Genomic DNA, 17,705 nt, shown 5'->3' on the forward strand with positions numbered 1-17,705 from the left:
ATATGTTCTAAGAGGATGGCTTTTTATTAGTATTTTCTTGTCTTATGTTTGTGGATGTTTTGTTGGCATGTCTCTCTGTAACACATGGATGTCTGGTGGCCATGGAGGCCAGAAGAGGGTGTTCAGTCCCCTGGAATCACAGACTGTTGTGAAACACCACATAGGTGCTGAGAATCAGACCCAGGTCTATCAAGTGCTCTTAACTGCTGATCCATCGCTCTAACACCATTGAGACACATCTTCATTTGATAAAAATATAACTTGAATCATCAGCTGAGTTCTAGAAGCCGTAGACTGAGATAAGATGATGCTCTATTCTTGGCTGGTGTTTCCTTGTGGCTATTCCTTGAGGAAGTTGTCTTCTTAAAGCAAACTGTTGAGGGTTACAATAAATCCAATAGATGCCCTGCTGTATAGAATTAACCCCTTTACAGTACTTGTAAAGAATTATAGGTAGCCACCTACTTTCCTCCAAAAGTCAGTGTAGTGGGGTGAGTATTAATCTCCTGATCTCTTCCATAAAGCCCCAAATCGCTATTCCATCTGTATGTGTAAGGCAATAATGTGCACAACAGGAGTTTCCTTAGTCTATGCAGAACTTGAGGCAGAATCACAGCCCCTTTGTTCTGAAGGAGCATACGTTTCAATAAGAAAAATTAAGTACGTGTGTGACTATGTCTTGTGGTGAAGCAAGATACACACTATTGGGTGCTGGAGAGATGGCTTGGTGTTAAGAGATAGCATTGCTTCTATCCTTAGTTCAGTTACTAGCACCCACCTTGGGCAGCTCACAACCACCTATAATTCCAGGTCGAAGGGAATCTGAAACCTTTGGCCGCTGAAGGCACTGATCTTATAAGTGTGAGTACACACACACACACACACACACACACACTTATCTACACATACACACAATTAAAAACAATAAAATAAATCATATGTGGCCTAAAGACATAATCTCATAAACTAAATGTGTGGGGTGAAAAATACTATTTTGGAGCCAATAAAAATAATAAAATATTATTATTTCTCCATGAAAGAACCCAGATAGGTCACTGCACTAGGTTCTTATGACAGAATTATGTAGGACTGGACTTTAAGGAGTAAATATTTTGATGGATGAGAAAGGCAGATTTGGAAATGGGGAAGAGAGGAGTAGCAACCATCGCTCATAGATGTGGATGATGCTCTAACTCACCCTTCATATGCCTTCTCTTAGAAAAGCCTTGTTACGTTAGTACAATTGTCCTCATGTTTCAGTGAAAGAAACTGAAGACTGTCTTGCCAATAATAACATGGCTAGTAAATGATACAGTCAGGATTTAAATACAGATCTTCTGTCTCTAAGGCCAAACTCTTTTATGTCAGGCTGGATAATGACTGACGAAAACCCAAGCAAGTTTTTGATGAGTGTCACATCATTGAGAATCTCAACTGTCAAGCTGATAAGTTTGAGCTTTATATTTTTCTCCAGAATTTTGTAGATTCCTAATTAAAAAGACTAATTTACAAAATTCAGTCTGGCCATAGTCTCCAAAATAGGTGGGAAGTTCCTGGTTTCATCTTGGTGTTGTATGATTTGGACGTGATTCGGGTTGGCAGAAGAGAAAATGGGAAGGTAGATTCGAGAGATGTTTTGAAGGAAGATATATAATAGATCTTGCAGGTTAAGTGGATATGGAGTCCAGGTTAAAAAAAATAAATCAGAGACTGTTGTCAGATAGTCAGAGAGTAGCAATAACAATACTGAAAGGAATGATGCAAATCCATCCATTTATCAGCGGCAGCAGATGCTTGATAAGAAGAAAGGCAGTGTCATTCAGTTGAAAGAGTTGGAGAAGCAAAGTTAAGGCTGGGACACACATCCGAGAGTCTTCCTTGTCAGTGCTGCAGTTGAAATGATAAGGTTGTGCGATATTTACAGAGAAAGCTGTGCAAGAGGGCCGGGAACCAAAGCGGGGGGGGGGGACTTCGCCTGCTGGTGTTAGAAGAAGAAATCAGAATAGCTGAAATGATGGCAGAGAAAAATATCGTGCTTTTACAAAAGCCAGGAACAAAAAGGATTACTTGGGGGGAAGAAGTTGATTGGCATTGCTAAGAGTTACCAAGACGTTGAGAACAGAGTGGAGGTTTTTCTGATGAGAAGACCACAGCTGAGCTTGGAGAGTCCAGAACAGGGTGGAGGATGGAAGATTACAGAGTGCTAGCAGGAGAATGACTGGTGACAGAGTTCCATGAACCTGAAGACGCTGTTTTACTCCCTGATCTGTCTATGTAAACCCGGTGGACTGGCCACTTTCCCAGTTTGGGGTGATAGCATTTTTTTTTCTGACTTCATCCCTATACAGTTCTTCTATAGTATACTTTTTAATTTGTTACTTTATAGACACATAATAAATGTACATGTTTGTGTCAGCTATACTTATAATATTATCTTCTATGCTTGCACGAGACTATATGGTACATTTCTGTGTCTTCCAATCCCATCCTTGGTATGCTATCCTTGCCTGTGAGACATAGCATATTTTGTTACCTAATCATCTCCTGGTTGATGCCCTCACTTGGCGGCTGCTGGTAGAGCCCCGATAGACATGGAGGAGCAGGTTTCTATCTCCTGTGCCAACTTGAGTCATACATATCTGTATGTATGTATGTATGATATTGGATGGTAAGGTCGATCTATTTTTAGGTTTTGTGGTATGTCCATACTGCTTTCTGTAATTGACAAACTAATTTACATTCCCACCAACAAGAGTTTATGAGATTTTCTTCATCCTTGCTGTCTTTGTTTTTTGTGTTGTTTTTGGTTTTTATTTTACAGTTACAATATTTATATCTACTTTATTTTTATCATAACTAAGGAAAATTATAACTATAAATTCTTCAATTCTATCAAAGATTCCAAAAGAATATGCTATTACCTAAGTAAACAGGAAGTGCATTGTAAGCAACTTCCTTTTTTTTTTTTTGCTTTTTGGAAAGATAACTGAGGTGAGACGGTATCTCATTACATTTTTAATTAAGCATTTAACTAAACTAGGTAAACTGAACAGTTTTTACATGCTTATTAGATACTTGTATATCTTAATCAACTAATGTTCATGTTGATAATTTGTTCATGTGCAGAGATTATTTTGCTGTGAAGTTTTCAAAGCTCTGATATAGTCTATTACTAATTTGTCTGAGGAATGGTTTGTAAATATTTTCCCATACTGAGGGTTATCTTTTCATCCTTTTAATTTAATATTGATTTTCATTTTCTGTGTCTAAATGTTTTCCCTTCATTTACATAACTGCACTGCATGAACGCCCCGTGCTTGCAGAAACCAGAAGAGGGCATTGGATCCCCTGTAACTGAGGTTATAGACGGCTGTGAGCTACCATAAGGATACTAGAGACTGAACCCAGGTCCTCTGCAAGAGCAGCCAGTGCTCTTAATCCCTGAGTTAGCTTTCTAGTCCCTTCATTTTTCCTTTATAAGTCATTTAGCTTTATTAGTGAGCTCCTGGTATGTCACATTTGCTATGAGACAGGTTTATTATGTCTTTATAAGAAATACCTCAGCATAACAGGTTAGCACCTCATGAAGATCCTTGGTATAATTCTTTTACAGAAACACGAAATGCTTAGTCCTTCCATTTCTCGAGGTTAAAATGCTCTTTTTGGAGTGTGTTAAAAAAAAAAACCTGCACTTGGGTGCCAGATCTAAGTTGAATTTCTCCTTCCATAATAAAAACAAATTTAGTAAAAAAAATGTGAGTAAAAATCACTCACAAAACTACTAGTTATGTCCTCTGTAGAAACCAGATAGTGTGGCTGTAGTTGTAAGCCGACGACTTCCCGCTGCCATTTCTAGCCAGATTAAAGAGGAGATGTGGTAGGGTTTCACCTCATCCATGTTGATGTGGGTTAGAAGTTAATGTCGCTTTAAAACCACTGTCAGCTGGGAACAGGGAAGATGTGTGTGGGGGAGAGTTATTGTGGAGCAGACATAGGACAGATATTTGTGAGAAAGACATGATTGCTATTTATCCTGCCTAATACCTTGATGTTTTCTTCCTAAGGGTCCCCCTGGTCCCATGGGTATCCCGGGTCCATCAGGCAAGAGAGGCCCGCGGGTGAGTAGACGGACTTCGAGTCATGTTATCAGATAGAAGGGTAATATGTTAGGGTCTTTGTTTTTTCCTAATCCTGGACGGTACGAGCATCCTCTGGAAATGTCTTTGCACTTAGCTCCTGCAGTGCAGCCTGGTGTGTGTGGGTGTAGGCAGCCAAAGAACGCCCTGTGAAAATGTCCAGGGAATAGGGTCAACTTTGGAGAGCTGTGGCTGGTTGGTTAGCCCCTCATATTATTCTTAGTTATAAAATGATACCAATGTTCTAAGGTCAGGGTCTGACTGCCTTAAAATAGTGCATTCCTAGACTGTATAGTAGGAAATACCGGAGTCATCAACTAGGAAAAAGAATTATGAAGGAAAAAAGCTGCCTATGGATCAGCAGTATTTTCTCACATAAATGGATCCCACGAAAGATTTATTGCTCTGTTAGTTAGTTTCTCTCAACCTAGAGAAATAAATATAGACTTTTGCTGAAGAAAGTCTTTGTTGAATAAACTGAAAAAGAATTGTGCGCTGCAAAGACAGATGCAAACGGCTCTAATTGTAACGGACTTTCTTTGCGCCCTTACTTAAATCATACCAAGAATATAAAGCCAAGTGGCTGTAAGATATTGCCTTGTGCTCTCTCTGTTCCCACCAAATGACTGTGCATCTGCAGGCGAAGATAAATTCCCAGTGTGCTTTAGTTCTGCTTAGCATTTTCTGAAGCCCTGGGGTCGATAGTCTATCAGAGTCTCCTACGTCATCATCTATTCTCGATTCTCCCGCTCGTCAGTCCGTCACGCTCCTCCTTCCACCTTCTGTGCGGAGACTTTGGGGTCCTGACTTTCTTCTCTCACCTTCTTTGCACTGATTCTAGTCCCTCGTTACTCCAAAGCTGTTATTTTCCGACAGGATGACCTTCAGGCTCTGAATCTCAAAGGCGCATGGGGTCCTGTCTCTAATGTCCACCCTTCTATTTGCCCAACCTGCTAGCTCCTAAGGCGAGAACAGTCCACTTCTTGGGACCAGTTATTTTGGGTGCGTTCCTAATTTCATCCCCTATAATGGATTCTCTTACTTGAAAGTTGCAGCTTTGCAAATTCTCCCTCCCTAAATTTGGTCCTATGTGGTCACAGTCAACAAGTCAACCCTCTTTGAAAAATCCCAAACTTTAGTTGGTACACCTTTTTCCTAAAGTGTTGGCTCATGGTTGCACTGCTGAATTCTGTGAAATAGGGTTAAACCCATTACCCTGAAGTCTACAGCAACAACTTATTCATTAAACTCCTAGATCTTCCCACCTCCCCCCTTTTTTTTTTCTTAAAGTTACCAGCGTCATGGACTGTAATGGCTTCTCCTTAGTTTTATTCTTGTTAGATGTATTTTCAGTGTCAACACTGTTGAGTTCCCCAAGGCAATTTTTCCTGAAGAGCAACTAATTACTGAGTTATGTTCTATATTAAGATGTGAGCTTAGAGACCACAGAGGCAGGAGTACAAAATCCATCAGGCACCTGCAGACCTAGAGGGTTTCAGGAGAATGTCTCAGTTTCTGTGCTCATTGGTGTGTGACCTTAATTTTTCTCATTTTTTTGAGTCAGAATAAAGTAGCTTTCTTACAGGGTTGTTGTATGAGTTAGTAATGAAAATTGTCAAGTATGATCATAGTTCAAGGTACAAACTAGGTTCTCGGGGAAGAGAATCGATTTTTAAATCCAGATGATAATAATTCATCAGCAACGTACAATCAAATAGACAAACATTCAAGTGGCTGACGGAGTACTAGATTAGTAAGATACAGAGTTTCTTTGTAAAAATATTTTAATCCTGGAACTAAATAGAGCAAGTCATGATGTAGTTGAAACAATAATACAATATTTACATAACAGATTAAAACAGCATACAGTGCCTGGAAGCGACATACTATGAATCTCACATTCCGGAGTTTCCAAAGCAGCTGTCCGGAGAGAGGGGTTACCTCTCACGATGATGAGGCCAAGCTTTTAAAAGGGAGGTAGCAGCAAACTGAGGTTTGAGAAAGCACCTGGATAGACGTGGCAGAGTTAGTGAGGTGAGATGCAAATCTTGGCTGTATAAACGGATGCGCAGGTCAAAGAGTACAGCTGTCAAAGGGTCACACATTGTTGGGTTCTGACTCTTCACACCTTAGAAGGAGCAGTAAGCTCTGTGCTCTGGACAGAGGTGGTGGATAATGCCACCTCGAGGCAGCATTTGTTGTGGGAGATGAACTCCACTGTCCTACTGTCTGAGTAACACAGCTATTCTCTCCAGAGCCGGAATATCAAAGGTGGCAGAAGGCATAGCTTTGCAAATAGTTTTTGTTTTACGTTTAGCATTTATTTTAATGAGACTATATTATGTAATGGTTTTATGACTGTCAACAGAAGCCCTGTAATTTATCTGTTCTTAGAATAATGAGACATTTTCCTTATTTACAGGGCATTCCGGGACCACATGGGAATCCTGGGTTACCTGGATTGCCAGGTCCAAAGGTGAGAAATTCCTAGTGAGCAGCATGCCGTTTTCTTGACATCTTAAAAGAATATTCTCTGGTCGGGCAGTGGTGGCATACAACTTTAATTCCAGCATTCGGGAGGCAAAGGAAGGAGGATCTCTGTGAGTTTGAGGCCAGCCTGCTCTACAGAGCGAGTTTCATGACAGACTCCAAAGCCACACAGAGAAACCCTGTCTCGAAAAAAAAAAAAATAGTTTCCTGCTTTTCATGCTAGACTTGGGGCATAGAAAGTCTCTGACAGTTCTAGATCATGGCTCTTTAAGAAGATTGTCTGGGCAGGTGGTCCTGAGCGTCATAAAAAAGCAAGCCAGGTGAGCCATGTGGAGCAATCCAGTGAGCAGAATCCTTCTATATCCTCTGCTTTAGTTCGTGCCTCCAGGCACCTGCCCTGCTTGACTTCCTGCCTTGGAATTGGAAAATGTAAGCCAAATAAACCCTTCCTTCCCTTAGATGTTTTTGGTCAATATTTTTTATCACAGCAATAGAAAGCAAGTAACATTTTATCTAGATTTTATTGCTCCCTTTACATAGACTGTTGGGAACCACTGGGATCTGTGGACTCCCGGACCCCGAATTCCCTGTGAGCAGCTTGTTTTTCCTATGTTTGCAGCTGCTCTGAGCAAAACAACTTGTTTTCCTCTGCTCTGAGCAGCCTGCAGCTGCTCTGAGCACGAGACCCTGATGGCAGGCTGGTGGGTCTGCAGCTGAAAGATCCCGGGAGCTGGGGTGTGGCCAGAGCACTATATAAGCTGCCCCTGAGCACAATAAGCTTGGCACTCTTGTATCAAGAGTGACCCATGTCTCTGTGTCTGTGTGTCTATGTTTTTTGGGTCTCTCAGCCCAGTTCCTGGCTAGCGTACCGACCTGTAATGGCACAAGAGCTACAGGCGTAATACCGTATAGCACGTAGTACAGACACTGGTTTTAACAATAGACACTGTCAGCTATCTGTAAAGGTATTTTAGGCTTTATTTTGTTGAGACAAGGGTGCTGCTGCGTCAACATGGCTAGTTTTGAACTCCTGGACTCAAAAGATTTTCTTACCTCAGTCTCCTAAGAACCGGGGGTACCTACACTTTCCTCTATGCCCAGATTATAATTTTTATCATTATTACTGTTATTTAATGAGTTGAGTCCTTAAGAATTAAAATACCATAAACCAATTTCTTAGGTCGAAAGTCTAGTAACCACTGTAGCATCATTGCTAGAAATGGTGGTGGTTCTGAACAGACAACTAGAAAACAAGCTTCTCTCAAAAAGCGTCTTCGACTGAAGGACACAGCGTTCTTAGTTGTATTGCTAATTCTCTCCTAAATTTGTAATTGGTCAAAAGAAAATACTGAGCATCAGGTGGGGCTTCTCCTCGGGTCATCTCTCCTCAGTTGGTCAGCTTGTGAGCTTTCAGAAGTATCCATACATCCATGAGAGAAAATGCAGTTACTTCTCTCTTTCACACAGTGAAAACAGTATTTACCATTCTCTAAGAATGGAGACTTATTTGTCTTAGCTGACAATGGTAATGAAATGTTAAGGTTTGTGATGAGCAATTTTCTCTTATTAAACTATCATCACTCCAATGCTAGAATAATAGCATTATTATTCATGTGCAATAATTGTTAATAGTGGAATAATATATTTAGCTAACAATAACAAAAGTTCATTGTGTCTCAAAAGTAGCAAAAGCAGTGTAAACTTCACTATTCTGCAAAGTATTATTAATAATAATATTGTTCAATGTTTATTGTTTTATTTTTTTAAATTTATTTGTTTATTGAGGATTTCTGCCTCCTCCCCGCCACCGCCTCCCATTTCCCTCCCCCTCCCCAGATCAAGTCCCTCTCCCTCATCAGCTTGAAGAGCCTTCATCGCCTGATGAAGGTTAATATTCAGGAGGATGCCTATATGTTTGTCTTTGGATTCACCTTCTAATTTAGCTTCTCTAGGATCGTGAATTATAAGCTCACTGTCCTTTATTTATGGCTAGAAACCAAATATGAGTGAGTACATCCCATGTTCCTCTTTTTGGGTCTGGCTTACCTCACTCAGGATAGTGTTTTCTATTTCCATCCATTTGTACGCAAACTTCAAGAATTCCTTGTTTTTTACTGCTGAGTAATACTCTAATATGTATATATTCCATACTTTCTTCATCCATTCTTCCATTGACGGGCATCTAGGTTGTTTCCAGGTTCTGGCTATTACAAACAATGCTGCTATGAACATAGTTGAGCATATACTTTTGTTGTATGATAGGGCCTCTCATTGTTTTAAACTTCAGTTGTACTTGGGATGTTATTAGAGATTGCAGCTTTTACAAACAAGACTGAAAAACACACTAAAAAGGAAACAACCCATGTCTAGCTCAAAGCTGTTCTTTTCTATTTTTTTATTAACAGTTTTTCACATGAATTTAACGGGTTTTGTCATTTCCGTGCCCAAGTGCCCTCTGTCATCCTCTTCCCTTCCCCAGTGGCAGTCGCCCTCCGACTTCAGGTCTTCTCTTTGTTTGTGAGCCACTGAAGCTAATTAGAGTTCCTTGTATGCCTGAGCTGGACGCTGCTTACTTGTGCCTGAGGAACTAATCCACGGCTGCATCATTGAAGAAATGAAGAAAGCCATTAGCTGCTGCTAACTCCTCCAGCAGGGTCCCTGCTCCATTCATGATGAAACCCTGACAGGCGCAGTCTTGGCCTTGTGGTGAAAACCACAGCTGTTGTGAATTCAGACACATAATGATGTTATTTAATATTCTACACTGTGTATAGCATCTGTGGACATGTCACTAAACCTGGTAGCACACATCACGTAACTTCACAAAGTCTCTCTTAACTATCATATCCAGGGCCCCAAAGGAGATCCCGGGTTCTCGCCAGGCCAAGCTGCTTCTGGAGAAAAGGTAATTATTTTTCAATAAAATAAAAATAGTTTTATTTGTTTTTAATATTGACAAACCAGTTTCTAGGGGTCTGGGAAGATGGCATAGCGGGTAAAATTCTTGCTGCACCTTCCTGAGGACCTGGGTTTGGCTCCCTAACAACTGTTTTTTATAAACTAACGTGGACAGTGCTGGGGTCTATAACTTAAGTGCTGTGAGGCAAGAAAGGCAAATCTTAGGGGCTTGCCCCAAATTCCAGGTTTTGTTAGGGTCCCCGCATCCAAATGAAAGGCAAACAGTTACAGGAGGGAAACCCAACATTATCTCTGGCTTCCACATGTGCATATGTGAATGAGTTCACTCAAGCAGGTGCACACATGTGCACAGGTTCACATGTACACGTGGGTATGCACACACATCCACATACAAACACACACCATACACATACACACAAATAGATATATTATTTTTCTCTCTTTAAATTATATGGCCAGAGAAGATAGCAGAAAACTGCTGAAGTTTAACAAACAAAGAACTATTTGAAGAATTAAGTATATTATGTTCACCTTCACTGGATGATCTGTCTTCCCAGTAATGTTACCGAGTGTCTGCTGTGGACCGATGTTGCATCAGACGGGGTGAATGTGCTAAAATTGGAACAGAATGTGGTTTTTTGTTTGTGTTTGTTCCCTTGGGATGATGTCTCATGTAAGTCAGGCTGGCCTTGAAATCTCTGTGCATCTAAAAATAACACTGACTCCTATCTCTGCTCCCCAAGTGCTGAGTTCACAGGCAGTTTCCCCTCCATATCTGGCCCAGGACTTGTTATTAACCTCAAACGTTTTACTGTTAGTATATGTGAGCATGTAATGCCTAAATACAAAGTTGTATATTTTAGGAATGTTATAAATCCTGTACATCAAGTGGTTCTCAGCCTTCCTAAAGCTGCAACCCTTTAACACAGTTCCTCGTGTTCCCCACCATAAAATTATTTTCCTTGCTACTTCAGTAACTGTGCTTTTGTTATTGTTGTGAATTGTAATGCAATCATGCATTTCCGATAGTCTTAGATGACCCCTGTGAAAGAGTCATTCAACCCCAGAGGGGATGTGATCCACAGATTGAGAACCACTGCTTTATCTGGGATAAAGGCTGTCGTCTAAAAGGCTAGCACGGTCCATAGGAAGACATTTGAAAAGCTCTTGATAAATGTGATACAAATATAAGATGGCTTTGTTTATATTGATATAGAATCACAAGTCAAAAATCTCCAAACAATTCCAGTGATTGCTGGGTTGAAATCTGACCTCGTAATTGACTTAAAGAAACTTTTATAAACTTAAAGCCTTGCCAGGAATCCTCAAAAATATCTAAACTTTTAGTAATTTTTTTTCTGTTATGGAACTAAGTTTAGAGATGCTGCAAAACACAATAAGGGAATCAAAGTCTATTTCCAGAAAGACAAGATCTTCATTGATGTGGTCATAATTATGAGGAAAATACCAGGAAATCTGAGAAATACAAATGCCATCTTTTAAAGTGCCTAAATACAGCATGTTTGCTCTCTTATTAAATGTTGGAATTAGAGGTCAACTCTGTTTGGTGACTTCAAAATAGAGACTTCAGATTAAACATGAGCATCCATATCAAATGCTTGGTTTTATCTTTCTCTATGATTTTTTTGTACAAAATATAGGGTGGCTCAGTATGGGAGTGGAAACTTAAATGATGTTTCCAGTTGAAGTATTTTCTCTTTTGACTTATTGATGTACTAACCGTGGATATTGTTGTATATAAGAAATGCAGTTAGATACAAAATTTAATATCATTCTGCCATTGAGCATTAAGTGAAACCTATGGTTTTAAAATGACAGACACATTTCCCTGCTTCTTGTCCTTCTTGGTGCAAACGCTGACCAGGGCAAGTACTGTACACTAAAGTATGACTCCAGAACTCTCCTTTCAGTGGGTGTGTCTGTACTATACGTAAGTATGTATATGGTGTGTGTGTGTGTGTGTACACTATGTGTGGGTATGTGTATGGTGTGTCTGTATATATATGTACATATATATACATATATATCATGTGTGGATATTATATGGTGTATGGTGTGTGTGCATGTGTGTACCATGTATGGGTATGTTTATGGTGTGTGTGTGTGTGTGTGTGTGTGTGTGTGTGTGTGTGTACTATGTGTGGGTATGTGTATGGTGTATGGCGTGTGTGTGTGTACGTACCATGTATGGGTGTGTGTATGGTGTGTATGTGCATATACACCACGTGTGGATATTGTATGGTGTATGATATGTGTGCATGTGTGTATCATGTATGGGTATGTGTATGGTGTGTGTGCATGTGTGTAAGGAGCATTCACATGCCATAGCATATGTGAAATTCAGACAACAACCTTGACTGTTACTGTTGAGTACTATCTTTCATTGTGTTGGAGACAGGGTCTCTTTGTTGTTCACCACTGCATAACTCAGGCTGGCTGAGCCACAAGCTTTCAGGGACTTTCCTCCGTCTGCCTCCCATCCTGCCAGAGGAGCACTGGGGTGACAATGGTGACCTACTACAGCCAGTTTTGACTTCACTTAGGCTTTAGAGCTTCTAAATGGAATCCTCACGCATGTGTAGCAAACAGTTCAACCACTGAGCATCAGCCCAGGCCTCTCCATCCCCAATTTTATTTTGAGGGGTCGTATTTCATTAAGTTGCCCAGATAGCCTTTAACACTCTCTGTAGCCCAGGTACACCATGAACTTGGAATCCCTCTACCTAAGTTTCTGTGGGATGTCTAAGGAAACTTCTTTAGACACTGTAAACTGTTGGTAAGAGGGATTCCTAGAGAATAGAACAACACAGAAAAGGGAATACAAGCATGTAAATGGAAAAATATAAGGCAGTCAGCACTGGAAGGGGTTAGGAAGCCCTGGGTTTGGGGGAAAGATGCTGAAGACAGAAAGAATGCTGGGAAGGATTGAGAGAGAACGAGACGGAACTCAGGGCAGACTGTCAAGATGAGCGGTGTATGCGCAAGGTTTGTTCTCTCAAGCTGAAGCTTTCGTTTTCTCTTTTCTTTCATGGTATTAAACCTCTGTGTTCTGTTTACAGGGTGACCATGGTGTTTTTGGATTAGTGGGCCCCCCTGGTTTACAAGGTGAAAAGGTAAGAGGAGTTTAGCTGTTTTTCTCTGACGTAATTGAATGCCAGATGGATCTCAGAGAGCTTCTGTGACTGCAATCCCACTCTGGAGTTGAGCCTCTCAACAAAGCCTCAGATCTCTTTGCTCAGCAAAAGAAAACTAATCAGAGTTTAGCTATTATAATCCAGAAACTTAATATCCGTTAAAGACGATATCTTAGGAAAAGTAAAGGACCCTGGAGTTTAGTGATGGAGAGTGAATTCCCATGTAGGACAAAGGCAACGTCACAGACAGGGTATCAACACCCTCCCTCTTTTAAGGTATACTAACCCGGCATCTTCATTCTGAGGCTCTTCTGTCTGCATATAGCATTTATGCCCAAATGAGATGTCTATCAGTCATACCCTTGGGTTTCTCTTAAGGATTCCCACTTAGGAGGATGCAGTGACTGCCACAATGTGTCTGTAAACACGAGCCCGAGGAGCCGTTTGCTGGTCAGACTTCCTGTTGCTGTGACACATACTGAGAGAAGCAGTTTCAAAGGAGGAAGGATTTAATGTGGCTCACAGTGCACAGATTTCCGTCCTTGGGCAGCTGGCTCTGCTCTTCCTCCTTTGTAGTGAGGCAGAGCATCAGGTGGGAGGGGCAAGGCTGGACTGAGTCAACTTTCTATCCGACTGTCTGTCTGTATGCAGTCTATATGAGGGTGTAATCTACATTCAAAATGAGTTTGGTATACTTTAATGCCCCTCCTGTATGGAAGGATAAAAGGCAGATGCTATTTGGTAGAACGTTCAGATAATAATGACCCTTTTTCAGAGTTCCCTGCCCTGTGGGAAGTCCAAGGTCCTCCCCACTCCATCCGGGGGGGGGGGGAGGGAAATGGGAGGCAGGGAGGAGGTGGAAATTTTTAATAAAAAAATAAATAAAAAACCAAAGACATTAAAAATCTGCCCAAAGAAGGAAGTACTTTAAATTTTTTGTATAACTGTGATTTTATGTAAATATAATTTGAGCTCATTATAAAAAGATATGGATATTTACACTTAATAAAGTTGAGCTCCTTAATTCAATTTAAGGTGTTTATTTTTTTCTGTACCAGTTAATTCAAAGAGTTGGTTCCTACAAATAGAGCCTGTGCTAGAAGAATCTAGAAGGAGACTTGTACTAGCAGTGTCTCACACACCCGTATTCCTTCATTCTTACAGCCCGCCCCTAGAGTGGTAGATGAATTCTCAAGATCAAGCCAGTACTTAAGTTTCTCTAAGTGAGGAAGCTAAGCTTGGCCCAGAGAGGTTAAGAAACTTGCTCAGCATCACAAAGAGCTATAGCAGGATCAAGATAGAAAACCTATGGAGACAGACAGGACCTGTGGGCTTTTAACCACATACATGTTCACACCGAGATGTCAATAAGGTGCTTAGGTTTCGACTGCTATGAACTAATTACACCCTTCTATCACTTGAACCATCTTAGGCATTACTTGGGTAACACTGCTAATATCAACAGTAACTATTTTATTATGTGCAGTGTTCTAGTTTGCTGGGTACTTTTTGAAACAACCCTGGGGTGTATGTAATCCCGAATAGACCATACACAAATTAACTGACGTATTCTTGGGTAAATAATTCACCCAAAGTCACACACTGGTGATCTTGAACTCAGTCCTGGACGGTTTGACACAAATGACTGTGTTTGTGATCATTTTTCACGGTATTTCCTGGGAGCTAGTTCATAATTCAAGTCAGTATTTGAGTTTCAGTCTGCCATATTTCTTTTACATATTTTTACATACCAACCAGTTTTCCCTCCCTCCTCTCCTCCTGTTCCCTCTCCCCTCTCTCCTCCCCCATCCTCTCCTCCCCATCTCCATTCAGAAGGGGTGAGGCCTCCCACGGGAGTCAACAAGGCAAGCATTCAGTTTGCCATATTTCTAGCTGCCCCCAGCCTGAATGGGACAGATGTGTGGTGCTGATTTTCACGAGAGTTTTGGACAGCAGATGACATGACTTCACTATCCTCTCTCTCTGGAAAGGATATGAAAATGTTAAAAATTCTCCTAATATAAACCAAACTCAAGTGATATTAAAAACTATAATGACTGGAAGGAAACTCACAAAAACTGTTGAGATGCATAAAGATTAATGTGGAAAGTTTTGACAAGTCTGAGTACTATTGAGATAGAAATAGCAGCGCGAGGCAGCTGAAGTGCTCTGTCTACTCTCCAGCAGAACTATGTTAATTGGTTCTTTCTCCCTTCAGCTGCTCTTACCTCTCTTTTTAAAATAGCGCCCACCTCTCTACCCAGCGTTTGTCCCCTCTGTTGACCCCTCTGCTACACCATTTCTGCTTGTAACTCTTACTTTCCTATGAGTTAAAGTATATTTTCAACTCCCACTCACTTATTTTTTTTTTGCCAAAACAGCAGATCAATTGAAGCCAGAATGCATGCTGAGCTGGGCAGAAGACAGGGGCTGTGAGTCCAAGCTTGGATTCAAGAGAGCTTTTTAAATTGCTTTATAAATAGCCCATCAGCTGCCATATTAAAATTGGAAGCCGCCTGTTTTGCTTTGTAAAAACATCAGCCGTGTGAGCAAGTGAAAAGCTCCCCTCGGGTCAAGAGGATGAGGGATGCAAACAGTTAATTGTAAAATCGGCAAGCATTTAAAACACCTTTTTCTGACTACCAAAAGGCCTTCCCGGGTTTTAGATGATAGAAGCCAACGTGAACGCCTGTTTCATTAGATTAGAATTGCTTCGGTTATTTGGGAAAAAAAAAAAGTCCACAGCAAAGCACACTATAAACACCTGTGTGAAGGAGGCAAGGGAGAGATTGCTTCCATGGAGTCCGCTGTGACTTTCCAGTCTCTCTAAAGCTGTGTGGAGCAAGGCAGCACTGAGGAGCCATGGCCACGCTGAATTTCAGTGGGAATGCTCATAAGAATCTAAATAAGAATCTAGCCTGGCAAAGTGTCAGGGCCTGAGGAGACAATGTGAAGGTTTCCGCCCCTTCATGGCCAACTCCATACATCATTTCTCAGGGGCCCATCCTCCCTATAAAAGTCTGCAGAGCTGTTTCACCTTGGCTCGGTTCCCAGCCCACTGTGGTGCTAACCTCTAAATCGAAAGCTGCTACTTACGAGCTGTGTTGCCACCCCTGTCTCCGTGTCTGTGCTGTGTCTTTGCTGCACACGGGGACTGGAGAGCACGGCCAGAGTGGCAGCTAGGGGTGACCAAAGCCTTGTCAGCAGCGAGGCTTTGAAAACTGTGTTTCCTTCAGTCTGACTTAGGTTGTTGACATTTCAACACTGGCATTAAATTCATTTGACTTCAGGTATTTTGGCTTCCACAATTATATCTATCTATATCCTCAGAATTAGCTGCCATCTCTCACTGGGCATTGCTGTGGTTAGTTCAGTACAGTTTTTCCATTCAAAAGCCTGGTGTTATTCTTCAAGTTATTATTCAAGGAAGCATTGAAAATTGAAGTCTTGGGTTCGCCAGGTGGTTCAGTGCTTAGAGGCACTACCCACCAAACATGACAACCCAAGTTCTATCCCTGGGACTTCCATGATAGAAGGAGAAAAGTGGCTCCTGTGATATGTCCTCCAATCTCCATAATATGTCATGGCACATGCGTGCACACACACGTAGATAAATTTAATAAAAATAAATAAATCTAAAATTAAAATCTCTATGTACAACAAAAATTCTAAGCCCTATTTATGACTGGGATTTCTGCTATGAAAAATGTTATACCATAACAAACTTAAGATGATTCTTTAATTTATTATAATATGTTCTAATCAGTTTTGAAATAGAGATGTCAAATTTGCTTGTTGACCAAGTTCCTTAAGGAACGCTTTTGCTCTATTCTTATCAGTATATTCATTTAAAAATTCACATGCTGCTGGTTTTGAAATACTCAAAAGCAGAATCTCCCTTCCACCCAAGTATTTTTCCATCCATTTTTTTATCACTTCATTCAAAACATCACGTAATGAACACCCGCCTAGGCACTGAGCTACCACACCAATGCATGGAAACGGAGTCTAAATGAAGTTCAAGCTCCTAGGAGGCCTGTCATCTCTGACAGCTCTAAGTCCCCTTGGGTCACTAATTACAAACACCTTTTATCTAGATTACAGCAGCCTGTATCCAGCCTATCCCCTCCCATTCCGCTTACCCCAGTGTCATTCTGCGAGCCCATGGCTAGCAGACACTGTGGTGGAGAGCACGTGGAAGGGAAGTTCCTCCTGTCACGTGGTCAGGAAGCAGCGACTGGAAGAGACTGGGGGCCTGACAGAATCTTAAAGTCACACCTGCTTCCTCCGCTAGGCCCCATGTCCTACCAGACTGCCCCAAAATAGTGCCACCAGCTGAGGATTGTGTCCACCTGAGAGCTGTGGGGACCTTTTATCTCCAAACTGTCTTTGCTTTTGATGGAGTTGGGAGCCAACCTTGGGAGCCTGAGGATAGGCTTGCTTTGGGGCACATCCATCTCGAGTTTGATCTGTGTCTTCAAGCCTGCAGTGAGTCTCAGATCTGCTTTTCATCCATAAATCAGCCAAATTTTTACAAAAGTAACAAAGTCCTCTCTGACGAATTCTTGTGCTCACAGAATTCTAGCAACTGCAATTTAGCAATTACCCAATTCAATGCTATCATTTTACATAGGATGACGCTGGGGCTCAGGATAGGACGAGTCACTGAAAAGATTAGAGCCAGAACCCACTGTGCTCGCTCTGTTCATGCTAGCAACATGGAAAACAGACGCGGAAAACATCTTGTTTCACTTATATGCTTTTGATTGCAAAGGATGGTGTCATAGGCCATTGCAAGGAGGTCAGAGGTTCAACCCCCCTTTGCAGCATTAGGGGGAATGGGGATCACACAGAACCTAAAATAGGTCCTGTAATATGATGACCTTGTAGAGATGGTTGAATGCCAAGCAAATCTTATGGTCAAACTTGTGGGCATTTAATGTACATTCCTTTGTGTTCTCTCTCTCTCTCTCTCTCTCTCTCTCTCTCTCTCTCTCTCTCTCTC

General features: G+C 41.3%; 1 protein-coding gene across 1 annotated transcript in view; it reads left to right on the top strand.

Annotated features, from left to right (window-relative positions):
- Col24a1 (collagen type XXIV alpha 1 chain) overlaps positions 1-17,705 on the top strand; it is a 249,016-nt gene that overhangs the window by 20,263 nt on the left and 211,048 nt on the right. Inside the window, exons 4-7 of the mRNA XM_026783871.1 lie at positions 4,065-4,118; positions 6,559-6,612; positions 9,478-9,531; positions 12,626-12,679. Coding sequence (XP_026639672.1) covers positions 4,065-4,118; positions 6,559-6,612; positions 9,478-9,531; positions 12,626-12,679 — 216 coding nt within the window. The remainder of the gene's footprint in view (positions 1-4,064; positions 4,119-6,558; positions 6,613-9,477; positions 9,532-12,625; positions 12,680-17,705) is intronic.

The sequence above is a fragment of the Microtus ochrogaster genome, chromosome 21 (assembly GCF_000317375.1).
Source record: "Microtus ochrogaster isolate Prairie Vole_2 chromosome 21, MicOch1.0, whole genome shotgun sequence".
NCBI lineage: Eukaryota > Metazoa > Chordata > Mammalia > Rodentia > Cricetidae > Microtus > Microtus ochrogaster.